The following is a 27,234-nucleotide window of genomic DNA, read 5'->3' as shown; positions in this document are numbered from 1 at the left end:
TGAGCTACTAGTGAGTTCTAAGCTAGCTTGGGCTACAGAGTGCGTCTGAAAAGTCAAGAAAGAGGAAAAGAGTGGGGGGGGGCGGGGGTATGATCTGAAATAACTTCTTTTTTGTCTTATATCCAGTTTAAAGTTAAATAATTTTCTGTCCCTTACATTTGGTAAGTTTTCATGTTCTGTTCAGTTTCCCTTTAAAATAATTGAGATTTCTCTATCCTTAATTTCTATTGTCACACCCTTCATTGAGCATCTTATTGATCTCTTTGACTATAAAACTCATCGCTCATTCCTGGTGTCCAGACACATCAAATTTAAACTTACTCCATCAGGCTTCCAGAGACTATCATGTCACACCATCCGCTCTGTGAATACAGTAACATGGCGTTTTGCTAGCATAGGCCAACCACCCTCCTCCTCTGCATGCACATGCACACCTTGTCTGTAGACTGCGTACGTGCTCTGCTGTGACTGGTCTGAAGGAGCTGCATCTGGACTGACAACTGCTCCAGGTGGTCCTATATGCAAGTGATGTGAGGGAGTGAGCTAGCATACTTTTAACAACAACAAAGTGTTTCAGAGCTCATGGATATTGTACATATGTCTTCTTAACAGTATTGTCTTTATTTCTTCTCTATTGCCACACATTAGTTAAAAAGCATTTTAGAAATTTTGTTTCATTTAGAAGCCAATGAAAATATCTAGTTGTTTAATAAATATTTTTATTTAAGTTTCAAAGACTTATGACAATTAAGTGATTTTGAGTTGGTTGGTTTTGTTTTTTAATTTTTGAGATACAATTTCACGTAACCCAGGCTGTCCTCAAACTCACTATGACCAGGTACTCCTGGTCTTCCTGCCTCTGCTTTCTAAGACCTGGGATTACAGGGGTGTGCCTTATCCAGCTAATTTTAAGACAAGTATGTTTATAATTGATATGTGATCCAGGATGGCCTCCAAACTCCCAACAGTCTTCCTGTCTCAGCCTCCTGAACACTGGGATTAAAGGCATGTGCCACCATGCTGTGTCTTATTAAGCTATTTTAATGATCGGGAGAGTTCCGGGGTAGGGATGTAAGCAAAGATCATAATACTAATGTTAAAGATTGTGTTCTCAGACTTTTGAAGAATGAGGGGCAATCTGCTGCGTGGGGGGCAGGAAGGAGACCAGGATAAAGGGATTCCAGGCAGTGAAACCCAAGGAAAGAACCATGAAGACAAAGACCTGGAGAGATGATTGGACAGGCTCATGAACGGAAGTGGTATTGGTTGTTAGCAGTCAAGTAAAGGGGCCAGACCTCATGTGCCTGGGGATAGAGTTTGTCTTTGACTTTAGGATTCCTCATTGGAAGGGTTTTTGTTTTTTCTGATAACCTTTGCTACTGTGGCACATGGCTTTATTTTTTAATTTTTAAATTCTTTAATTACTACTCATTTACATATCCACCCCCCCATTTTCTCGACCTCCCATCCTCCCATGTTCCCCACCAACCCCCCCAACCCATCTCCCAACTCCTCCCCAGGGATAGTGAGGCCCTCCATAAGGAGGGACCTTCAAAGTCTGTCATATCATTTGGGGGAGGGCCTAGGCTCTCCTTGCTGTATCTGGGCTGCAATAATATCCCTCCATAGGGAATTGGCTCCCAAAGTCCATTTGTGCTCTAGGGATAAAGACTGGCTCCACTCTTAGAGGTCCCATAGACTGTCTTGGCCTCCTAGCTGGCACCCACATTCAGAGGGCTTGGTTTGGTCCAATGTTGTTTCCCCAGCTTTATGACTAGGGTCTCCATGTTCTCACTAGGTCAGGTCAACTGTTTCTTCAGGTTTCTGTAGCACCATCTTGGCTCCTTTGCTCATCCCTCCTCCCTCTCCACAACTTGATTCCAGGAGTATGGTTCAGTGCTTAGCTGTGGGTGCCTGTTTCTGCTTCAAACAGCTACTGGATGAAGGCTCTAGGAATGGTAACCAAGGTAGACATCAAGCACATGGCTTTATTATCTTTTCTATTATACTCTGTTGTTATGATTTATTTACAGTACTTTGTTTTTTTCCTCTTTTAATATCCAGGGTTAGACTCTTAGTCATAATAGGTTTACACACAAATATCAAAGGAACGCTTTTAATTATTTTGGAGCAGGGTGTCACTTTCTCCTCTTCTAGTTTAATTACTGCAGATCCTCCTCCAGGGAAGTCCTAAAAAAACCTTCTGCAATGCTTTTCTGTTCCTCTCCACACTCGGGCACCAAGGCCTTCTGAAATTGCAAGTTGATGTTAGAGTGTATAGTCGCACCATCTAGTGGTGATTTTGAGATCTAACCAAGTTTAAAGTCATTTGATAACCAGCAGTGTAGAATTTCAATAGTAACTTTCTATCATTTTTACAAATTACTGGAGCATTTATTTAATATCATATTTCTGAGCCTCTGAAATGTTCCTCAAGTCAGCAAATAGCATAAATATTATAATTTATAGATAACATGGTTTATAAACAAATGATTTATACATTTTATACCTTTTTTAAACAAGCTAGCCCAGGCTGCCCTTAATCTCTTTTTTTCCATTTTTTATTTTTTATTTCATTTTACATTCCAATCACAGTTCTCCCTCCCACCCCTCCTCCCCCTTCTTTCCACTCCTCCCCCAGCCCACCCTCAGTCCACTCCTCACAGGCAAAGGCTCCCATGAGGAGTCACCATGGTCTGGCACAACAGGTTGGGGCAGGGCCCAGCCCCTCGCCCTTGTTCTCTTGATCTCCTGCCTCTGCCTCCCAAGTGCTGAGTTGTTGGTATAAGTCCCCACACCTGCTACTGTGCATTTATTTTAATTATATCTTGAAAATACGATGCTTAGAGATTTAGTTAAAAAATATTTAGTTTGAAGTAATACAGAATTTCAGAGACTATGCCATTTGTGGCCATAAGAACTGTCCAGTGAGAAAATGCATTATTAAACACACTGGGGATAAGACAACACTCTGTCACATACATTATTGCTTATGCCTCTGAGTGAGAATACCCAGCTCATGAGCTTGAGGTAACTTTTTCCCTAAAAGCCTGTTGTTCCTTTTCATGGTTTTCTATTTGGGCAGTTTTGAAAACTAAACAGCCCTGTCCTTCTCAGTTCCTTGGTGATGCCTGCTGAGCGTGTCTTGCATATTTACAGATTCAACCAGAGAGACTTCAGTGCTTAATCCTACTTTTTATTTCTTTGTGGATTTTTTTTTAATGTATATTCTTGTGGCTTTGTGCAGTTGCTCTTGGAGACCAAAGTGGGGAGGGTACTGGAGCCCTTGGATTGAGAGTTACAGTCACTTGTGAGCCACTTGTCATGGTGCTGGAAACTGAACTCTGGTCCCTTGCAAGAACTGTACACAATTTAACCACTAAGCACATCTCTCCAGCTTCACCTTTGTGGGTCTTTAAATGTAAGCTGTATAGACAGATATATTGTTGGTGACTTGCAGTTGATGGACATCTGTGACAAGGAATAACATTTTGATCATTTAGTCTATTCCTCATCTATAGAGGTTATTGAGTAGGGACAGTATTAATAAAAATAAAAACATTTGGTAACAAATCTATACTCACCTGCAATCCCAATACTACTCAGATAGAGGCAGTAGTATCAAGAATCAAAGGCCAACCTTGGTTACATAGTTCAAGGCCAACCTGGACTGCCAGAGACCTTGTCTTAAAACATGCAAACAAACATCACTTTCATGCATAGCATAATAGAAGTTTAAAACTATTGCTCTTTTTTTTGTTTTGAAAAAAATGGGAAAAGCACTTATTCACTACCAGAGGGATAGAGGGGTATAATTATTACCATGGAATAGCTGGAGAGGCTAAAGCACAGGGAGGGTAAATACTTTCACAAGGTCTCACAGCTGTTACGTTAGTAATGTGAGCACTCAGGCCCAGATATGAAGGACCCCAACATCAGTGCTTTTGCTGTCAGTGGGAAAACCACAATAGAAAAATGCACAGGAAACCTCATTGGTTGATAACTCTTATTTAAATACATTCCAAATACTTGATAAAAATCTTGGTTCTAATTTATTGTTCACAACATCTGTATTTGTTTGTTTCCACTCTTAATTATAGCTGACAACGTCCATCTTAAAGGAAGTTTTAAAAACTTGCCTTTCAGGCCCAATGCTTATTTCTCCTTGTCCATTGGCTATAAACAGCAGGGTACTTAGAGACAAACTACCAACATTTTTCCTGTGTGAGCACTCTTCATTCAGCTCTTGGAAGTGAGACACAATCTTCCCTCCATATTCACAGATGTGGTATCCTTACAACCAGCCAACTGCAGATTAAAAATGTAAGGGCTATTTAGATAGCATGTAACTTATATGAAGAATTATTAGAGGCCACAGATTATTTAAAATATGAAGAAGGATGTATATAGGCGTTACACAAGTCTAGGATCTTTTACATAAGATACTTAAGCATCCACAGATTTTGTTATTTGTGAGGGTGCCTAGAACCAATCTCCAATGTGTGCTGAAAGATGACTGTATATGCCTATGCTTCTCAGCAGATGAAGTGTATTGGTAACAATCACTTGAGCAGAAACAGTTAAGCTCTAGTTTGTATACACTTATAGATATGGGTTACTGTGTAAATAGTATGTGTGGGGTTTCTATGTTTTTATATTAAATTTTTGTGCAGATTTTTCATTCCCTATTTACAATTTCAGTCATGGGGCTTTTGCTAATTTTACTTTGTTCCCATGGCTTCTTTTGGCCTGCCTCCTCATTCCCCCATCCAAATCACCCCACAGTATGTATATAAGGATAAACAAACCATGTGTTGTGTAATATCTTGCCATGCATACATATACTCATTTATCAAATGTATGTATAGACATGTGCATAAATGGAATCCCATACAAAAATGGGATCATATTACATATACCTTAGAAATATAGGCACTTCCAGGTGTTAGTGTGGGGGGAGGGGAGAGAACTGGGATTGACATGTAAAACAATCTTGTTTCTAATTTAAATTAAAAAATAGAAAAAAAAGAGAAAACACTAGGCAATCCTTGGTGGGTATGCAGAGTGAACAAATAGATAGATAGATAGATAGATAGATAGATAGATAGATAGATAGATAGATAGATAGATAATTTCCAATCAGCTGTCCCATTCCTGAGAGTCCTTCCCACTGATTTGTAAGCTGTATGTCCAGGGTGTTTTCTTAAGTGTTGCTCATAGTAGCAGGAGGGAAGGGAGATCACTGAATAAATCATGCTGTATCTACACCACAGGATTCTAGGCAGTTACTACAAAAACCAATTTGATTTAAACCAGAAGTGTCTCCTCTACCATTCACTGTTGTGGATTGCACTTTATTTCTTTACTGACAATTTAGTGAGGCTTCTAGAGGGAGATGAAATAAATGTCAGCAGGCCTCTTTGTAATTGAAAATCTGGTGAAGTAAATTCGAAGACCTGATTTAGCTTCTATTTTTTCTCCTACTAGAGCTGTGAGGGTTACTCTAAATTTTTTCCTCCTCTTACTTGACCTTCTGTATCAGAAACAGGAAATCCACAGCCTGCCAAGTGTCAAGTTCTTCTTGCCTGAATTTTAAACCCTTGGCCTTTTTCACTAGTGACATTGGAAGAGTACACTAGTGACATTGGAAGAGTACCACATCAGACACGGTCTCTACTGTTAGTTGGTTGGGTTTTGTTTTTGTTTTGGGTTTTGTCTTTGTGTTTGTTTGTTTGTTTTGAGCTTCACTGCATAGCTCAAGGCTGGCCTCCAACTCACAGCAGTCCTCCTGCCTCAGCCTAAAGAGAGCTGAGTATAAGTATAAGCTACCATGCCTGACTGAAAACATAGTCTTTGGATTTTTGTTTGTGTGTTTATTTTTAAGACAGATTTTCACTGTAGACCAAGCTGTCCTGGAACTCACTGGCTTTGAAATCACAGCAATCCTCCTGTCTCTGCCTCTTAGGAAATAGGATTACAAACACAAGCCACCACACCCAGCTGTAATGTGGTCTTTAGTAAACTGGAACTGATGAATTGTCTGTTCAGAAACAGTTCCTGGAACATTAGGTCCTGTTTGATAATAAATTAAGAGGAAAGAAACCACCCTGCTACCTTTTGTTCTTGCTTCTATGCAGATTTGAGAAAGGACGCATCTACACGTTTATTGGAGAAGTGGTCGTTTCTGTTAACCCCTACAAGGCGCTGAACATCTATGGGAGGGACACAGTTGAACAGTATAAAGGTCGGGAGCTGTATGAGAGACCTCCTCATCTTTTTGCCATTGCTGACGCTGCTTACAAGGCTATGAAGAGGCGATCAAAAGACACCTGTATTATGATATCAGGTATTTGGAGGGGGTCCTGGTTCCAACGTCAAAGGAATTTAATCTCTCTCTCTCTCTCTCTCTCTCTCTCTCTCTCTCTCTCTCTCTCTCTCTCCTCAAGAATTCACACAATTGATGAGATTTTTTTTGTTTTAAAGCTCAGAAACCCAGAGTATTTTATAAGGCCCAGAAAAGTAATGAACACTATATACCCTGTTTGATCAGACTCTAGTCTTGGTTTTGGAGTCTGAGGCAAGAGGATGCTTGAACTCTCGGAAGTTCAAGACCACCCTGAACAACATAGCGAGACCTCATCTCATAAAAAGAGTACACATTACACTTCCATGCCTTTTAGTCATTTGTAGTCTGAGCCAGCATGGGATATGATTCCTCCTATCCTAAGCACACACACAAAAAAAACCAATTAAAAATAACAAAAATAGTTCAAATGTTAAGAAAATAATGTGCTTACATGCCAAATGTGAAGGATGAACTCAAAGTCAGACTAGAGTTTGGAAGTTGGTGCTGTGGTGCAGACAGGCAGGGATGGGCTTCCTGAACGTGGACCTGAGCCTTTTGGAGGAGAGGTTGAGCTTTAGTCCACATGCTTAGAATGAGAGCCTAGCCACTCACACAGTGCTAAGTACTTTGCAGCATCTCACCTAGTAAAATGAGGACAAGAACAATACCTTTTCCCTGGCCCAGGATGGCCTCTCAAACTGTGGGAATCTCTGTTGGTGCTAATAATACTTCCCATTTTCTTTAGTGGCTTTGTGCTTTTCAAAATATTTTTATGGTCATTATTTTATTTTGGTTATCAAAATAACTTTAAGTGGTATGTAGCATAGTTATTTTTCTACTTTACAGATAAGAATGCTAAGGGTCAGAAGATTAAATAACTTAGTGTTGGAATTGGAGAATTATAGCCCAGAACTAAACTGTTTTTTTTTAGTAATTAAAACATTTTAAAAATTTAAAAAGTTAACCAGTTACACAAATTTATGAATGAAAATAAGAAGTCCTTTACTCTTTTTTTCATGCAGTGTATTTTTATCATTTATCAGTGTGTTTTATTATTTGTCACCCACAAGTTCCTCCCTTCCAGTTCTTCTCATCACCACCCATTTCTTCCTCTCAACTTCATGTCTTCCTTTTTGCTTATAACCCACCCAAACCTACTTGATATTAGACATCTTTATACACATGTGTGTAGGGCCATCCCTGGAGGACGATCAACTTATGAGGATCCACACCCCTGAAAAAAACTGATGCTCTTTCCCCCAAGTAGCCATCAACTTTTGGTAGCTCCTCAGCTAGGGGTGGGCCTTGAGAGGTCCTTTCCCATCTACGCTAGATGCTGGCAGGCATGAATCTCATGCAGAGTTTGGTGCAGGCAACCACAGCTACTTCTTGTGAGTTATAAGTAGGGGCTTGTCATGTTTTAAAAACAGAGTTTCACAGCAGTCCTCCCCAACTCCTGGGTCTTGAAACCTTTCCACCCTTTCTTCTACAGTGTTTCTTGAGCTTTGTGCTATAGATACCCCACTTATGGTTAAACCCTACACAGACCCTTATTCTCTAGAGTTTTTAAACCAGTTGGGAGTCTCTGTATTAACCATCGTCACTGCAAAAAAGAATTTTCTCTGGTGAAGACTGAGAGCTGCATTGCCTATGGGCATAAAGATAAGTATTTAGAAGGCAGTTTAAGACTGTGTCCATTTATAAAAGTAATAGTAGTAGATTCCTCTAGAGCTATGACCTCCCCATCCACAGATTCTTGGCTAAGTTTACGGTACCAGGCATGAGTTTCCTCCTGTGGAATGGGCCTTAAGTCCAATCAGATAGTGGTTGGTTACCCCCATAACATTAGTGCCATTCCTGTAGCTCACAGAGTAAAACTGTTGATGAACACCAATATCAGCAGCCTATGTAGCACTTTCTCGGGACTGTGAAAATAAACAAGCAAGCAGAGAGAAAGCTTCTAGGTCATTGCCAGCTTGATTTCTACATCTCCAGTGACCAAGGTATATAGTATCTTCAGCAGTAGGGTCTTTATTATCAAGTCTTAGTGAGCAACCATGAGCAATGGCAATAGCTGTGGTCAGAGAAGGTTCCTCTGGGACCCATCTGACATGGGGAAAAATTCACTTGTTCTTAAACGTCTTCCCCCCCAACATTCCAAAAGTAGCAGATGGTTAATCTGTGTCCTTTTGCATATTTTTTTTCTATGTGTAGGTACATAGAATCACACATGCATAAGTAAGTAAAAGTACAGAATTGTAAGCATACACCACTATTACAAAGTTAGCTTTTCCATTCAGCAGTTTATAGAGGACATATTTTCATTAGGGTTCCTATAGAGCTAGCAATTCTCTTTAGCAATTCTATTATGTAATAACTATTTTTATCCAATTCTTTATCAATCTATTAGCCCAACTTTAGCCATAGCATATAGTATAATCTATAAAAAGATGGGAGATTGGGACCAGAGACATGGCTCAGTGGTTAGGAACACTGACTGCTCTTCCAGAGGAACTGCATTCAATTCCCAGCACCCATGTAGCAGCTAACTGAAAGGGCCCCTGACTATGACACCCCAAAGTCAGCAGGAAGTAGCACAGAAAAGAATACATTGCCCCTTTTCCCTGGTTGAGATGCTAAGTCAATTAAAAAAAAAAACCAAAACAAAAAAAAACTCCCTTACATAGGAGACAAGCTGACAATAGAAATTGTCCACTAGTAACCCAGAATTGGGTTACCTATATGAAGAGGAGGGAATGAAAGGGGCAAACTAAACTAAAAGGCTTCACTTCTAAGAATGAAGGGACCAGGCCCTCACTCAGCCCCTGCTTTAGCAGCCATGACAGGCTACAGAAAAGACACAGGCCTCTGACACAAAGAAACTCCAGACCCCACCACCACCACCCTAGCCTCCTAGGTACTTGGCTCCTGGGAACTGTTTAGCCACAAAAGAAACTCCAGGGGAGACCAAAATCTCCCCTATAGTCTCCAGGATACAGTTCTAAAAACTATTGGTATTTATGTACAACATGCTAGATCCAAATAACAAGACAAAGCCATAGAAACAATAAAGTGTTCCCTCACAGCACTGCCCAGGTATTTCATGCCAAAATATAACTGAAAAATTCTCCTGATTGTTCCCAAATGTCAACCAGGTATTTCACAGGTATTTCATGCCAAAATATAACTTTGAAAAATTCTCCTGATTGTTCCTAAATGTCAACCAATCAGAAACCATCCTGTACCTACTGATGTAATCCTGTAACTTTTGTCTTGAAAACCTAGCAGTAGACAGGGAACTTTACTCCCTCTGGAGGCTGCTGCATCAGCTTGCTAGACAGGGTCCCTCCCAAGGTAAGATAGACAATTTAATAAACCTTGTGCACTTGCATTGGTGGTCTGTCTCCCTGGTCTCTTTGGAGATCCTTGTGACTTGGGCACAACACTAACAACTATCTATAACACCAAAACCTGACACCCTCACACAGACATACATGCAGGCAAAACACCAGTGCACGTAACATAAAAATAAATAAATTTTTTTAAAAGATGGGGTATTGATACATTTGATTATACTACATTTAAAAATATTCCCTTGGGAGAAGGTTTAGTAAGTGAAGTTTTGGTGTTTAAACAACTAGATGGAATTTCTAAATCTTTCCCTCCACTACTACCCACTTGTACCCATTACCACACTTTACCGTGATGTCTTGTGTCTCAAACATGATGTTTTCTTTTTTCACTAAAATTATTGTAAATGTTTGGTTTAAGACTTTTGTTTTTCTTTCTTTCCTTTTTTATACTAAGAAACTGGATCTAACTGGTTTCAGAAATCCCTGTGTTCTAGCTACCTTTCTCAGCCCTCTGAGTCTCTGGGCCTGTGAGCACTTGACTCTAATTTTTGCAACCAATTACTTTATTCCCATTAAATTTAAAATAAGTTTCCTATAGAAAATAAGGTGATATGAATGTAGCTGTAGCTACTGTTTGGATCAGCACCTTCGTTTGTTTCAGCTATACTTAGGAGTGATTGCTTAATCTAAGGGAGCTAGTTTACCACAATTTACTCCTTGATATATTTTTCCTTAACTAAACATTGATTTGCAGTTTATAATTTTTCTCCTGTCATTTTTAAGACATGTTCATATCTATTAGAGGCAGCCAAGGACAAAATAATAAAGGGAGGAGGGGGAGGGTGGGATTTAAATTGAATAAACCGTCGTCGTCAAAGGTTTAAATTATTCTGTTGACAATGAGCTTACTCCTGGCTTACCTTACCGTGTTAAATCCTCCAGGGGAAAGTGGAGCTGGTAAAACAGAGGCCAGTAAGTACATCATGCAGTATATTGCCGCCATCACCAATCCCAGCCAGAGAGCAGAGATAGAAAGGTAAGGGCTCAGGGACACAGGCTGGCGGGGCTGGGATTCACATAATGTGCATACTGGGCTAGACCTAAACTGACAGGTAGCAAACATTTTTTTGATGTGTAAATTGCTTTGATTCTCACATTGCATATTGTCTTTCTGCTTTTACTTCTATTACTATATCAATTTCCAGCTTAACCAAGTTAAAAAAAATTAAAACTACTTTGAAATGGTTGAAAGTGTCCTGGTTCCAGCCAGTTTTCAAACTCAGCATCAGAGCTGCTGGAATTTGCACAGCTTGGCTTTATTGTTTAAGCCTCTGAAGATTCCTTGCTCTGTGTCTTAAAAAATTGTGCTCTGAGTGCAACGGAGGCCTGGAAGGTAGACCCATAGCTTCCCATCGCTATCACAGCCATAACCCGCAGATGCTGAGAGCCAAAGTAAAGTTCATGTGTAAAAGGGACTCATACTGCACTGTGCTGGGCTCACAGTCAGATGAGTAGCATAGTTGTTCTGCGCTGTGTGGGGCACCCATGTTTAGGACGGTGCCTGGCATACAGTGTTTGCTTAATAAATATGTAAGGAGTGAATGGGTGACTATTTTGTCTGTTTTTTTAATGAAGCAACATGACTGACTTTCTTATGCGGTGCAGCCTTTTCGAAGAGGGAAAGGGGTGCTTTCCTGACTGACTGCTTTGAAGCTGAATATTAGTTTACTGAACAGTCATAACTCATCTGTATATCACAGGCAGCTCAACAGCCTGGAATCCAGGTGCTGGGTGATATGAAGGAAGAGAATTTAGATTTGATGCTACTGTGCGGACTTTGCGTTTTCATCATAACTGGATTACGAAGTCAAAAGAAACCTTTTAAAATCTGTGACATATTCCCACTTGTGGTTTTTCACTTTGCAGTCTAATTTCAGGGTGAACATTTGATCAAATTTTTGTAATTTCTTTTGGATCTCAGGAGAGTAGCTAGCTGAGAGCTAAATTACTTTCATTTCTGTGTAGCAGATAAGGCTTATGTAAATTTACTGTCTTTCTGGAGCATACTGGGCCCTTATTTTATGGTTTCCTTTGTAAGCCAGCAGTTCCTACACACATGCCTTTGTACAGCATACAGTCATTTATGGGAAGCAGTTTGAAGGGTTGCTTGCAGGATTAGTGGGAGGGAAGATGGTCCACTAATCAGGTCGTGTCAGAGGCCAGGTTATTTCTACAGGTGTGACTATGTGAGAGGAATCTTGTCAGTGAAATAGAAACAAAGAGATAACGACTAAAAAAAAAATTAAGATTTATCCAGTTTTTTAAGTGTCTTTATCTCTGAAATTTTTATAATAACTTTGATATATTTTTGTTAAAGGGTGAAGAATATGTTGCTGAAGTCAAACTGTGTTTTGGAAGCTTTTGGAAATGCCAAAACCAATCGTAATGACAATTCAAGCAGGTTTGGGAAATACATGGATATCAACTTTGACTTCAAGGGAGACCCCATTGGGGGACATATCAATAACTACTTGCTGGAAAAGGTAAATGTGCTAGATTTCTAGGGTGATGCTTGTGAGAGCTGGATGTTTAAAAATAATACTTGTGAAATTTCACTTATTGTTTTAAAGTAGTGTTTAATCCTATTATCCCTCTTCAAGTTTGCCTTCCATGGTAAGATACTCACTTCCTGTGTTCTCTTAGGAGCGCTTAGCCCAGTGGTTCTCAACCTTCCTAATGCTATTACCCTTTAATACAGTTAGTTCCTCATGTTATAGTGACCCCCAACCATAAAATTATTTCATCACTACTTGATAACTGTTCTTTCACTACTGTTATGATCATATTGTAAATATCTGATACACAGGATATCTGTTATGCAACCCCTGTGAAAAGGTCGTTCAAACCCCAAAGGAGTCAGCCCCACAGGTTGAGAACTACTGACTTATTACATTGAGTTAGAAAATGTTAGATTTTGTCAGTGTAGATTTGGGGTGTGTATGGTACAAGAAGAATGTTTGACAACTTCTGGGTAAGATTTAACTCAAACCAATCAAACCACTCTCTCCCTCCTGCCCTCCTTTCTCCTATGTAGCTAAGGTTGGCATGTAACTCACCGTCCTCATGCCTCAGTTTTCTAAGAGTTGAGGTTACAGGAGTATACCATCATGCCCAGCTTTCAGGCCTAGTCTTTTCTTATGTCACTGTCCTCCATTCAGCTTACTTTTAACTAAATTGAAATTTTCCTCCCTCTAGTTTCTGTTTGCTTACTGCTGTATAATGTATTTAACTGACTGCAGCAGGACATGGGCATTCATTCTCTCAATCCAGTTAAGCCATGCTGTACAGTCACCTCCACCTTGAATTGTGCTTTGATGTTTCTCAGTCAAGGGTTTCCCATCCCAGTGACCCCACAGCATCTTATAGTGCCGTAATTTCTATTATCTGTTATATAGAAGCTGACTATTAAGTAAATAAGTGCTTTGTCAGAGTCAGTTGGAAAGAAACAGGAAATGCCAACTACTACCCATGTCTCCTCCATAATGTTTCATGATTCCACTGTTTGTGCATATTCAATCAAAAAGAACACTTTGAATGAACACCCATGTTGAGCAGTCTTTTTGGAGAATCTAAGCATGGTCCCTAGGGCCTGATCATGTTGATGGATTTTATTATAGGATATGAGGCATTGCCCTTTGAAATGCCAGCAGACTCTGAACAAGGGAATGTTGGGAATGTTCCTCCCTAGCCTTCCTTTCCAAATCCCCCTCAGATTCCTACCACTTGTACATACTATCTTTAGACTCCAGGTTGAGAAAACATGGCTTCATTCCTCATGAATGATAAGACACCCCCATTTTAAGCAATATAAAGAATTATCAAAATAGTGCCAGGAAGACCATAGAGAACACCCATCTCTGATAAGCTTTGGCCACAAATTTTTAGAATGTACTGTGAATATAAGATTCTCTAAGAACGTTGCTTCTGTTTCATTTATACCTACATTTTCAGATTAACCATTTAAAAAATTTTTTTTAAATTTTTTAGTCTCGTGTGATTGTGCAACAACCAGGAGAAAGAAGCTTCCATTCTTTCTATCAGGTTAGTAATCAATCAGTTCCTTATGCAGAGAATTAATTGTTTACCTGGTCGTGCTGAGAAATCTTTCTACTCTACTCTCATCTGTCCTAAACCTCTCTGGCTTCCCTTGTCTCCACAACAAATTACATGTATGTACAGCCATGCACACATCCTACCTGACCTAAGAGACTGTGAGTGTGAGCACTGTGAGATCTGGTAGCTGGCCAGCCAAGTGAATGCTCCCAGGCTAAGCATCACCTGCCTTTCCTCACAGTGGAGGTAACAGTGTAATGACCGTGAAAGCTTTTGCTGTGGCACCCTCTAGATGTGTTGATTTCATTTTCTTTTGAATTGAGTTACTACTCTTCCTGCACTTGAGAGTTCCAAAGATGGGAATGTAAATTTGATTTGTGCTGCTCTTGATAGGTGTAGGGCAGATTACTTTAAAAACAAAAACAGGATTTATAAATCCAAGAGAGAATTCTCCTCTATGCTGTCAACGCTCAGAAAAAAATAAATGGCTTTTTGGGAATGTTATTAGAGTTTGAAACAAACTCTTAAAGAACCCTCCTTTGGCACATCTGCTCTCATAGAGCAGGTTGACGTTCATATGATTTTGAAGCTCCAAGTGATATAAACCAATACTGCTACAAAAGCTGTTACCTAATTAAGTAACATTTGGCGTTTCAAAGAATTAAAACTATGGGATTGGGGAGCTATCTCAGTTGGTGAAATGCTTGCTGTGAGTTCAGTCCCCAGAACCTATGTTTAAAAAAATTAAAAAAAAAAAATGAAAGCAGGATTGGTGGTTTCCATGTACAATCCTAGTGCTGGGTAGGCAGAGACAGTCCTGGAGACCACAGGCTCCAGGTCAATTTAAAAATCAGAGTGAATGGAACCCTAGGAATGATACACACCCAAAGCTGGCCTTCATGCACACACCAACAGGAAAACACTTGCAATCACACATTTACTACTTTGAGTTAAAAAGATTGATTTCTGGGTAACTGTCTCTGAAGGTGATTAACAATGACAGTACAGTTGAATACAACATTGATTAGGTAACTGCTTTAGTCATTGCCATTCAAGTTCTAGTATGTTTGGTTAAAAAAATTATCATTCTTTAAGATCTGATAACTGTACATTTGAAGCAAGCCAGAGCTTTCTGTTCAGTGCATAACCCCTCCTGGAGGCGTTCTCTGTAGCACAAAAGTGTGACAACTTTGTTTTGTGTTTCTGTTAACAGTTTGCTGGATTTTTAGATAAATATTTCTCTATAAGATATAAGAATTGTTTACTTCAAGAACTTACAGCTTTTGCCAATGTCTTTCCCAGTTGGATGAAGTTACTGAGAAGTATCTTCACTCTGTGTGAGAGTCACAGCCATCAGTCACACTCCTTTCTGACTGTGACAGTTGAGGAAAAGCTGTTCAGCGCATGGGACTCCTTGTGACTGTCAGTTGGTGCCTCTTCTCCAGCAATGTTGACTTTTCTAAATTCAGCAGAGTGACACTGCTAAGCAGTGATAGTCCTTGTAACTGAATAACATTCTGCCTATCTTAATATATAGAAGCCATTTACCTATAAGTGAGAACAACAGCAACAAAACAAAACAAAATCCAGAAATTTCTTCAAAGCATGTGACAAAGGACATAAATGTGTAAGACCCAGAAAATGGGTAGGAACTAGATCACCATTAAGTTATAATATTTGACATCTGGGAGGTCAGTATTTGCTTTAACAGTTCGATTAGTCAGCAGGAACCCTAGGGGGACAGAACCAAAAGAATGAATATTTGCTAAAACAGTATTTATTAGATTGGCTTACACGATGCTATCTGGGTAGTCCAGCAATGGTGTCTTTGTGCTGGAGACTGGAGAGGCTGAGAACACAGTAGCTGCTCAGCCCCTGAGGCTGGGTGCCTCAACAGGGCAGTCTGGTGCTGAAGGTCTGAAAATTCCTGGAACTGCTGGTCTTCCTTGGAAGCTTGAAGAAACTGAGTTTCATGTAAGCAAAGGAATGTAGTTGCAGTGGTTATGGTTGCAGCAGCAACAAAGTGGATGAGTTGACCTGCAAGATTCAAAGACGAAAAGCAAAGCTGCCACCCAAAGCTGCCCACCTTTCAGTTGGTTCTAAATGCAGTCAAGCTAACAACTCTGATTAGCCAACACAGCAATTTAATTTAAATTGAATGTTTTCCAGCTGCTCCAGGGAGGTTCTGAGCAGTTGCTGCACTCTCTACAACTGCAGAAATCCCTTTCATCCTACAACTACATCCATGTGGGGGCACAGCTGAAGGTAAGTTTCTTCTTCGAGATTGGAGAAGAGGCAGAAGGAACACAAGCTGCTCACCCAGCCCCTCTGCTGCCCTCAGGCAGATGAATGTCCTCTGTTCTGCTTTTAAAAATCTCCGTCCGAAATTTATCCCACCACTGAACTGAACACCTGACTAAATAATCTAGTATGGCTATCTTGTCCTCATCTAACAGAGAAGTTCCTTTCCCTATGTTCAGAGTTTTCTCTTCATATTTGATCTAACTTCATGTATCTGAAACCGTAAAACAACGAGGACTAGAAAGCCTTCCTCATAAGAGTTGGTGTGATTTGGTCAAAGGCATGTTGCTATGACAAAATTAAAAAGCATTCTCTCTCTCTCTCTCTCTATCTCTCTCTCTCTCTCTCTCTCTCTCTCTCTCTCTCTCTCTCTCTCTCTCTCTCTCTCTCTCTCTCTCTCTCTCTCTCTATTTTTCAAAACAGGGTTTCTCTGAGCAGCCCTGGCTGTCCTGGAACTTGCTCTGTAGACCAGGCTGGCCTCAAAAATCAGAGATCCCCTGTCTCTGCCTCCCCAGTGTTGGGATTAAATGAGTATACCACCACCATCCAGCTTCCCACTATTTTTAAATATTGGTTGTAATTATCCTAGAAATAGTTTTGTGGCCCTTAGGTTTTCTTTGTATTCATCTTTTAAAAGGACCATGTTTTCCCTTCCCTTGCATGCAAGCCCTTGCTTGCACATCTGCAGGCCCCTTTTTGCCCCTGTTTAAATTTCTTTTCTTCTAGTCATCTCATGTCCAGTTTAACAATGTGGTGATTGATGAGAGTGTATAAAGAAGTAAGTGTGGTGGTCCTAGTTTGCTGGAAGTGGGATGTAGAAATGCAGAAGCTATGGAAGGCTTGGGTCACAGTTTTAAGTGTTGCTTCCAGAAGGGTAAGAGTATGCATATTTGGACCCTACTTTTCTGTATTTTTAACTTTTCTGTAATAAAAAGTGAACTGCTAGCAGGGTACAGTGGCACATGCACATAACCTCAGTATCCAAAAGGCGAGACAGGAAGATGCTGAATCCAGGTGGGCCATACAGCCAGATCCAGCTCAAACAATAGAAAGCACTCGTGATTTTAGTTGGGTGAAGCATAAAAAGATCTCTGTCAGAAAAGTATGTGGGAAGTGTTTTTTATTTAAATTATTATTCCACTTAAGCTAGTTATACCCTCATAACTGGCTTAACAATATTTTTGTTGCTATTCCTAGAAATAAATGATACTTAGGTTTTGTAGTTAATTTTCTATTATTTGGCATTTAGGTTATGCCACCGTTTAAAGTTTTCTAAGAGTGTGCTACTTTTCTTCATCTGGGGAATAAGAAGCCTGATAACACAGTGTGAGAGCTGTTGCCAGCCTACACAAGTGGACCTGTGGGAGAACTGCAAATGCAGTAACCAACCATGGACTTAAGAACTTCCCACATTCAACATTTTCATGTTTGACCTCACACCCCATTCTGTTGCCTCCATGAAACAATAGAGCTGTGATTTTCTGTGAGCCAGCTTTCCAGAAAGGTGCATGGTGCTTATTTTAAGTGACAGCTCTCACACACAAATAGGTCTCATATATCTTAACAATGTTTCTACCACAAAGTAATTTTTTAATACTTAATTCCCTCAAAGTGACTTACTACAAAGGCATCAAGACTTTGGCTAAACACTTCTGTCTCATAATTAATGCTCATGTGAAATGTCTGTGACTTAAGATTTTCATGTTCCTGTCTAGTCTTCCATCAATGATGCTGCAGAGTTCAAAGTTGTAGCCGATGCCATGAAAGTAATCGGATTCAAACCTGAGGAGATTCAAACAGTGTATAAAATTTTGGCTGCTATTCTTCACTTGGTGAGTAAGGACTCTCCAAGTACATTGTATTCCTGTGGAAACTTACTCTTCCAGAAGATTTTGTTCTTTGTCAAAAATAATTTATTTTGTGAAAATTTTGCTTTGTGTTCTGAAAACTGTACTCTGATTTTCTTCATCATTTTATATTTTGAGGAGTTTTCCAAGCCACTATAGGTTTGGAGACTGCTCAGTTCATTGTATTGTGATATCCTCAGACCTTGAACTCAGCACAAGCCTACTACTGATGACTTATGAAACAGATAGTTGAAGTGGCCTCCAAGGCACAGCCAACCAGACCAGAATAACAAAAAGTATTTGTAAATATGACTACTTACAAATATAGACCCTCTATCAATAATGTATGCTAAGATGGAAGTATAGTCACACATATGGAAAAGAGGAAAAGTGCTACGCTTTCACATATGATGTGAATATTTAGGAAGGTAGGCACAAGCAAAGGTACTCTAATTCATGATACGTCAGAAGCTCACTGGAAATGGTGTCTTTTGTTTTCATTTTTTTATATAGGGGAATTTAAAATTTATAGTAGATGGTGACACGCCACTCATTGAGAATGGCAAGGTTGTGTCTGTCATAGCAGACTTGCTTTCTACTAAGACAGACATAGTGGAGAAAACCCTTCTTTACCGGACGGTGGCCACAGGCCGAGACGTCATCGACAAACAGCACACGGAACAGGAAGCTAGCTACGGCAGAGATGCCTTTGCCAAGGTGAGACTGAACTTGATCTGTGGGCTGCAGCCTAAGTGAATCCTGTGAGAATGTGTTCAGACATCCCTAACAGTGGGCTAAGGGCTTTCAGAAACTCAGACTTTCTGACCATCATTGTCTCAGTAAAGCTCCTGGCTGTGGGTATCACTGCTGGAAAAGCAAACTAGACCAACTGTGGGAATGAGGAAGTCGAAGCTTCTACCTCAGCAGGTCTGGCACCACATTACCTCCCCTGCCTCATGCCCTGGTATCTTCAGCCACTTTTACTTATTTCAACATATGCATCTTTTCTTAAGCCTCATGAGTACTTCATGCCTTTCTGCTTCTATCTACAGGGCCTCTGCACATGTTTTCCTCTGTGTTTTCTCTTCCTATCTTGCTCTGTTTAGGCATCCTGATGGCTCAGCCCAAGTGTCTCTTCTGAGAAGCTGCTCTGGGTTGCCTGAGCACAGAATAAATTAAAGCCACTTCGAGTGGGGGGTGCTGGAGAGATAGCTCAGCAATTAAACACATATACTACTCATGCATAGAACCCAAGTTCAATTCCCACCACCCATCTGGGCAGCTTAACAAACTACCTGTAAATCCAGCACCAGGAAAACAAACACTTCTAAGGGCACCCACCTTCACCCACATATAGACACACATAATTTTTAAAATCACGTCAGACACTTCATCCTAATGCTCTACTCCTCAAGACTATGTCTTTCTGTGTACTTAGTGCTGTATATCCAATAAACTATACATCTAAGTGCTCAGCAAATATTTGGTGAATGAATGAATAAATTCCTGAGTACCCATGGCCATTTACTTATAGCTCAAAGTTGGTAGAAGAGTTTTCAGAGGTGAGAAGAGCAGATGTATCACTGATACAGTAAGGCATGTGCACATGCCTGGAGAAGTCTTAAAATACGAACAGTAGCCAATAACCTATTAAAAAAAAAACAGATTGCTTGCTTTGGCATCCATCATGTAGCTGTTTCTGTAATAGTGATATACATGTCTAATTGTTCCACTTAGGCAATAACACATGTGCTAAATAGTAAGAGGAAGGGATTGAAGACATCCCAAGTCCAAACAGAAGGACTCATTCCCAAACAGTCAAGAATTTATGTTGTTCTTTCTCTCACAGGCAATATATGAGCGCCTTTTTTGTTGGATTGTTAGTCGCATCAATGACATTATTGAGGTCAAGAACTATGACACCACAATCCACGGGAAAAACACTGTTATTGGTGTCTTGGATATCTATGGCTTTGAAATCTTTGACAATAACAGGTAAACTGGGTAAGATACTTAAAACCCTGTTGTTTATTTTTTTTGAGTATTTAAGCCTAACATATTCCATCTTGTGTAGCTTTGAACAATTCTGCATTAACTACTGCAATGAGAAACTGCAGCAGCTGTTTATTCAGCTGGTTCTGAAGCAGGAGCAAGAAGAGTACCAGCGGGAAGGCATCCCTTGGAAACACGTGAGTGCCCTCATGGGGGGGGTGTATCCCTGTGTTGCCCACCTTGCATTCCCCTTGACCTTCTTGGGTTCTTGAACCACCTGAACCCTAGCCTTCCTCCTTGAAATATACTAGTCCAGTCATGCTAGTCCAGTTGGTGTGATTCCTCTAATCTGATAGCCTGCCTTGTTGATGCCCAGGACATGCTCAGTACAGCCTTAAGCCTCACATCAGCTGTGTAGATTATGCCACATGGCTTCCTGGGTGGTTTTTGTTTGCTTTTTCTATTAGTCTAGCATCACTGGAAGTTCACTCTTTTGACTTAAATTAAATGAACTTAACTTCTAGACCCAGTTGTTCTTGTTCTTCCCTTGGTTTTCTCCTCTGCTCTGTAAACTAAGTGGCAGCCCAAATTATGCTAATTCAATTCCTGAAGTGTCATTAACATACTTCTATGTACCTATACAGTCTGTGTATTGGAGATTAGATCTAGTGTGTTGACCCGGTTCAGAATTAGTTTTTCTCCACAGCCTGTTTCATGGCCTGTATGTGAATGCGTATCAGGAGTTCATAAAATCTGATTACCCCTCTGATTCATTTGCTAAAAGTTTATAAATTATATATATTGGTTTTTCGAGACAGGGTTTCTCTGTGTAGCTTTGGAGCCTAACCTGGCACTTGCTCTGGAGACCAAGCTGGCCTCAAACTCACAGAGATCCACCTGCCTCTGCCTTCTGAGTGCTGGATTAAAGGCATGCGCCACCAATACCCAGCTATAAATAATATATTTTTAATTTCTATGTTTTGTGTGTGTGTGTGTGTGTGTAGGAGCGCACGCACGCGTGTGCATGCTTATATGTATGTGCACCACATGGTTACAGGTTCCATGGAGGCCAGAAGAGGGTATTGGATCCCTGGAACTATAGTTACGTGGTTGTGAGCCATCTGGTGTGAGTGCTGGGAACTAAATCAGGTATCTCTGCAAGAGCAGTATGTTGTCTTCAGCGCTGAGCCACTTCTGGAGCCCCTACAAATCATTTTAACTGTTGAGAACTTGATACTCTAGTGAACTCTCATAAAGTTAAAATGCAATTCAATTGTTTATGTGAAGCTTTCTAACAATGTATTGTATATACTGTGTGTTTTATATAGACATAATATAGCTGGTTTAGATTTTATGATAAATTTAATTATAAAGTTTGTTATTCATATTCCATAGGCATAGTCAAGGAAGCCCTATCAAAAGTGTTTGTATTTGGAGTGATGATGTGACACAGACCCTCCATACTCATAAACCGTCCTGTCACATCTCTCCCATCTCCCTGCATGCCTTATTAAAAAAAAAAAAAAAAACAAAAAAAACAAAAAAAAAACAAAAAAAAACAAAACTCATGGGCATTCCAGGTTACCAGAGGAACCTGATTTTAAAAAAACAAAAAAACAAACAAACAAAAAATTCTTTAAACAATGCTTGAAACACCATTACACTTAAAATCAAGAGTTACTAGAATCTTCAGCAAAGATCAGTGGCTTCTAGGAATACAGTTGGGATTTTAAGTACATTAGAACTTATGTTTCAGGGCTGGAGAGATGGCTCAGGGGTTAAGAGCACTGACTGCTCTTCCAGAGGTCCTGAGTTCAATTCCCAGCAACCACATGATGGCTCACAACCATCCGTAGTAAGATCTGATTCCCTCTTCTGGCATGCAGGCATATGTGCACACAACACAGAACACTGTATTCAAAATAAATAAAGAAATCTTAAAAAAAGAAAGAAAGAACTTACTTTTCATAGTCCTAATGTCTGAAATGTTACCTGGTAATTAGATTCCTGAATTTGTATTTTAGGATGTTTTTCTAAACGTAGAAATAATTTTTCTCCCTGACAGAAAACACAGTAACTCCCCACAATAAGCATAAGCAGGTCTCTCCACCCCATTGAAGTTATGGACTAGGTAATTTTTGCAGTGGAGCCATCCTACAAATTAGAGGGTTTAGCAGCATCCTGATCTTGACCCCTGGACACCTGTAGCATTCCCCAGCCATGACAATGAAAACTGTCTACTGACATTACTAAATGTCCACACAGAAAAAATTAACCTCAGTTCAGAATCAGTGATTCAGACAAACCAGAAAGGTGTAAAAGAAAAAAAGTCTGGGGGTTAAGGGTGATTATGACACTCCGTTTTTAGGCTTTTGTTCCAAAGGAAATTCAGAAAAGAACACAAAAGACTAGATAGGGAGCTGAAAGCCACAGTAAACAACTGGTATAGGCCTGCAGATATGAAAGCCTGAAGCTGGAGTCCACAAGACACATTTTGTGGTCTGCTGTGAGTCCATAGAGCTTTCAAGAGGCATTGGAAATAGATGATGCTTAATTAGGTGCCTCTGACATGAGATGGGACACATCAGCACACAGTACAGAAATGTTTGCTCACTAGTGACTCACCTTTGTGACGTACAGCTTGCCTGAGAGAGACCTGTGAAAGCTGTTTCTATGCAGTCCATCAGAACAAGAAAGTGGTAGATTTCTGTCTACATCTTGTACACACTGCAGTTGCTAAAAATCCAAAATTCTTAGCTTCATTTGTTTCTTGAAAACAAATAGAAAGCTTATTTTTATCTTTTATATATACTTACGTGTCAGTTAATTTTTTAAAATTGTTATTCCCAGAAAAGTTTCAAAAGTGTTAGATTCAGATGCTTTTTAACTTTGGGGAAACTAGAGGAAATTCTCTTTTGGATTTTTGTCAATGCATGTCACCTGAGTAGAACTGCAGAGTCTGTGGAGTACTTTGACTTCATTATCAGAAGAAGATCAAATGATTTTTCAGGTTATCTGCTGGCACTTAGTAGAAACTGTTTCATGATTAATGGCAAACAGATTAGGGACTTGCAGAATGAAGGAGTGGGATTGGGTGTAGGAGTGGAAGACGGGAAGACAAGAATTAATCACATTTGCCTCAGTCCATAGTCATCCCTGGTGCTTCCTAGATGGCATAAGGAGAATGCAGAGAGTAAGTCGGGAACTTCTATTAAAATGTGTGCTCATCTGGACTTGACCTCACTAATCCTGTCTGCCTTTTTGGCATTGAGGTACTGCACAAGTTTGTGAAACGAAAGGAGACACCTGTGTGTCTTGCCCATCGAGGTTCCCAGTTCTCTTGGGCATTGCTTTCTTGCTTGTCCCACAGATTGATTACTTCAACAACCAGATCATTGTGGACCTCGTGGAGCAGCAGCACAAAGGCATCATTGCAATCCTGGATGACGCTTGTATGAATGTTGGCAAAGTCACCGACGGAATGTTCCTTGAGGCTCTGAACAATAAATTGGGCAAACATGGCCATTTTTCCAGCCGAAAGGTAATAATGTGCTATAAGATTTTTGTTTGTTGTTTAACAGGGCAATTGCTTTACATTAGGTTAAAAGAATATATGCTGAAATAAGGGGGAAAGGCATGAATGTTGGTAAATGATATATTGCTATGGGTGAGTTCTGCGTCTCTGACAAAAATCATAGTATCCAGGAGAGGGAGCTACAGACTGTGGAATTTGCTAGATGCAGGAAAAATGAACAAGATTCTTTAGAAAGCATGATGTCATTTACAACCAATGGGTGCTGAGTCCTTGTTCATGTGCTAGAATTTTATGCCTGCATCTGATAATTCTGGCATAAGAAATTGCTTTTGTCCTTGACTTTTCACCGTAATCTTCAGTTACAAAATACGGAGTGTGCGCTGCATTCTTTAGACCCTGTGACTTGCCTAAAAGTGAGAAATCCTAGCTGTAGTCCTTGTTATTAAGAAGAAATACATTCATTCAGTGTATTGGCTATCCTTCCAACTCTCCATTTTTTACAATCTAGAAATGTCACAAATAAACCACATTTGTATAATTAGTGGAAGTTGTGGTTATCAGATTTTTGTTCTAGACCTTGTGTGTAGTTATGTTTGTTTGTCACTCATGTTTGTTTAGGTGTCATCACTCCAGTCTTCCCCACAAATGCAAACTTGTCTAGTAACCAGACACTGCCAGGAAAGCAGGCCCTGTTCCTTCACATCCAGAAAGAAATGGGCAGGCACTTCTGTTCCTCTGTAAATCTGTAGCACATTGCCACTGTCTCATGAATAAATCTACTTCCTAACTATGTCCCCTTTGGAGTTATGTAATCGGAACAAAGAAATTCCACAATTAACAAGAGAAATTAATAATATAAGAAAATAATAATCTTTTTCATTTTATTTTCTGTATATGAGTATTTTGTCTGCATGTATGTGTACCATGTGCATGCAATGCCCTCAAAAGCCAGGAGAAAGCATCAGATGCTGTTGGGCTGGAGTTATAGCCAGTTGTAAGCTGCCATGTGGATGCTGGGACTTGAAACAAGGTTATTACTCTTCAACTTTAAAAAAAATTACATTACCTTACATTTATTGATTTATGAATTCGCATTGCACATGTACATGCCTGCCTTGGCACACATGTTGAAATCAGAAGACAACTTGCAGGAGTTGGTTTTCTCCACCATGTAATTTCTAAGAATTTAACTCAGACTTGGTGTCAAGCACTTTTACCCACTGAGCCATCCCACTGGCCTTCTAGTTTTGGGAGTTTTTTTGTTTTTGTTTTGTTTTGGTTTGTTTTGGTTTGGTTTTTCGAGCCAGGGTTTCTCTGTGGCTTCGGAGGCTGGCCTGGAACTAGCTCTTGTAGACCAGGCTGGTCTCGAACTCACAGAGATCCACCTGCCTCTGCCTCCCGAGTGCTGGGATTAAAGGCATGCACCACCACCGCCCAGCCTAGTTTATTTTTTGAGACAAGGTCTCTCACTGAGCCTATACTGGCTGTCCAGCAAACTTCAGGTAACCTTCTGTCTCTTCCCTACCAGCTCTGGGGCTACAGACATCACTGTACCCAACTTCTATGTGATTGCTGGAGATCCAAATCAAGTCCTCATGTTTGTGTAGCAAGCACTTCAGCAGCCAAGTCATCTCCACAGCTCCACTTTTTAAGGAATTTTGCCTAATAAAAGAAAGAAATTACATAGTCCAGCTGTTGGAATATTTAAGTCACTACACAACTTTTTTGTTAGATAATGCTATTGGGTTGTATGTTGAGCCAGGTATCATTTGCTATTGCTAATTGACCAGGCAGAGTTACTGGCTTATAAAATAAAAAATTGGTGGCTTTTATTTGGGGATAAAAATCTTCCTTTTGCATTAAAGACACCAAGGAAAGACAGTCACATGATCCAAGCAACCAAAAGCTAAGTAATAAGTTATAGTAAAATGTTTTTTGTGTTGAGGAAAATCACAGCTTTGCCGTTTACCCACATATAAGAATGGCATGTAATTTGAGTCTTTTTTTTTCAAGAATTTTACAAATTAAAAGATTTTTCAAAAGGGCAATGGGGGCGGGGCAGGTAGGCTAGAGAGAGGGCTGAACAGTTAAGAGTGCACTCTGGCCTTGCAGAGGACCAGAGTTCAGTTCTTAACACCCATGTCAGGCAGCGCACAACTGCCTTAACTACCCATCCAGGACATCTGAAGCCCTCTTCTGGCCTCAGCAGGCAGATGAGCCAAGCCACTATGTTCACGAAGACATGTTCCTTCCTGTTTTCTAGAGCCTTTCCATGGCTACCACTTACTAGCAATGTGATGTAGTGGCAACTGCCTACCTCACTGAGCTTCAGTCTCCATGTATGTGAAGGAGAACTGTGAAGTATCTGCCTTACAGATAGTAAGTGGTCCTCCGAAGTGGAGCATGGAAGAGAAGAATTTAAGTATCAGAAGACATTGCATGTCTGTTTCTCAGAGAGCCATACTCCTTCCATTGTCTGACTGGCCCACCTGCTAGGGACCATCCTTTACATCCAACTAAGTAAAGGGCATCATTCATCAAACTCTGACCACACTGGGCATGGAATAGCCTCATTTCACATCCGTTGTCCATACCTGTCCATTTGGCCAGCTGTGTGTTATGTGCTATGTGGGTTTCTGTCAAAAGCCTTTACCTTGTCAGCCATGTAATTAATCAGACCCCAAGGAATGTTAATTTATTTAGATATCATGATTTGTAATGTTTGGTCATATTAAGTTGGAATGTATTTTTAGGAGTTGAAAATGTCAGTTTTTCAAGTTTATGTCCTTCTTTATCTCTTAGACCTGTGCCTCAGATAAAATTCTGGAGTTTGATCGGGACTTTCGAATCCGGCATTATGCAGGTGATGTGGTGTGAGTATCTTACTCTGGTGCCTAGCATGATGATTTGCATGCAGCCTTACTTTGGAAAATGGGACTGGGATACTGTTGGTTGTTTTTCTTTTCACATGTGTGGGGCTTTATTTGGGGGGAGGGATTATTTTATAGATCAGCATAATTTAGTCTCTTGATTTGAAAAAATTGCATAGTTTCATTTTTTCCTTGTTCTAAGACATTTAGTTAGAGCATATGTTGTGTGACCATGTATACTTCCGTGTGTGTTTGGAACTCAGTAAAAAGGGACCACTGTATCAATAAACCTTGGAAACATGTTAGAGTCTATGTTAGACACATGGATATGATGGGTCCTACCCATAAGAAGCCAGCAGGTTAGTGAATACAAGTAGATACATATAAGTCACAGGAAGGGAGGAAAGGACTAAGCTGGAGAGGCACATGGAGTTATGGAAGCAATGAGGAGTCTGGAGAAGTCTTACTGGAGGAAGCAGTATGCAAGCAAGTTCAGTGAAAGCCTGGAGACAAGAGAGAGTGAGGGCGGGGAAACTACAGGACACCCAGTGTGTGCAGGACTACAAACAGCTACACAGCAAAAGAAGTTTTACTATATTATTGTCAGATAGTGTTTGAGAAATAGAATTCTTACAAGCTGCATTTTTTTCTATTGTCTTACAGTTGACATGAAAATACCAAGCAGTGTGAAAACTACCTTGGTATGTTAGGTGTCAGTGCTCCTGTAACAAACTATCAAAACCAGTAACTTAAAACCACAGCTGCATTGGCTGGGGTATAGCTTAGTGGTAAAATGCTTGTCTGGCATAGGTGAGACTCTCAGCACCACAAAATCAAATACAGAAGCAGAAGTTTATGTTTTCAGTAGTCTCATAAT

General features: G+C 40.1%; 1 protein-coding gene across 4 annotated transcripts in view; it reads left to right on the top strand.

The window, feature by feature from the left end:
* The window catches only part of Myo1d (myosin ID), a 303,156-nt gene that overhangs the window by 85,271 nt on the left and 190,651 nt on the right, over nucleotides 1-27,234 (top strand). For all 4 annotated transcript variants that reach the window (XM_027426506.2, XM_035447486.1, XM_027426507.2 and 1 more), the window contains exons 2-12: nucleotides 6,138-6,346; nucleotides 10,642-10,735; nucleotides 12,077-12,242; nucleotides 13,747-13,800; nucleotides 15,982-16,077; nucleotides 17,829-17,945; nucleotides 18,474-18,677; nucleotides 19,810-19,955; nucleotides 20,035-20,149; nucleotides 23,323-23,493; nucleotides 26,290-26,360. In XM_027426506.2, the coding sequence (XP_027282307.1) occupies nucleotides 6,138-6,346; nucleotides 10,642-10,735; nucleotides 12,077-12,242; nucleotides 13,747-13,800; nucleotides 15,982-16,077; nucleotides 17,829-17,945; nucleotides 18,474-18,677; nucleotides 19,810-19,955; nucleotides 20,035-20,149; nucleotides 23,323-23,493; nucleotides 26,290-26,360 (1,443 nt within the window). The remainder of the gene's footprint in view (nucleotides 1-6,137; nucleotides 6,347-10,641; nucleotides 10,736-12,076; nucleotides 12,243-13,746; nucleotides 13,801-15,981; nucleotides 16,078-17,828; nucleotides 17,946-18,473; nucleotides 18,678-19,809; nucleotides 19,956-20,034; nucleotides 20,150-23,322; nucleotides 23,494-26,289; nucleotides 26,361-27,234) is intronic.

This window comes from Cricetulus griseus, chromosome 7 (assembly GCF_003668045.3).
Source record: "Cricetulus griseus strain 17A/GY chromosome 7, alternate assembly CriGri-PICRH-1.0, whole genome shotgun sequence".
NCBI classification, from domain to species: domain Eukaryota; kingdom Metazoa; phylum Chordata; class Mammalia; order Rodentia; family Cricetidae; genus Cricetulus; species Cricetulus griseus.
Note: the sequence above shows the minus strand (reverse complement) of the source record. Positions and strands in the feature narration are given on the sequence as shown.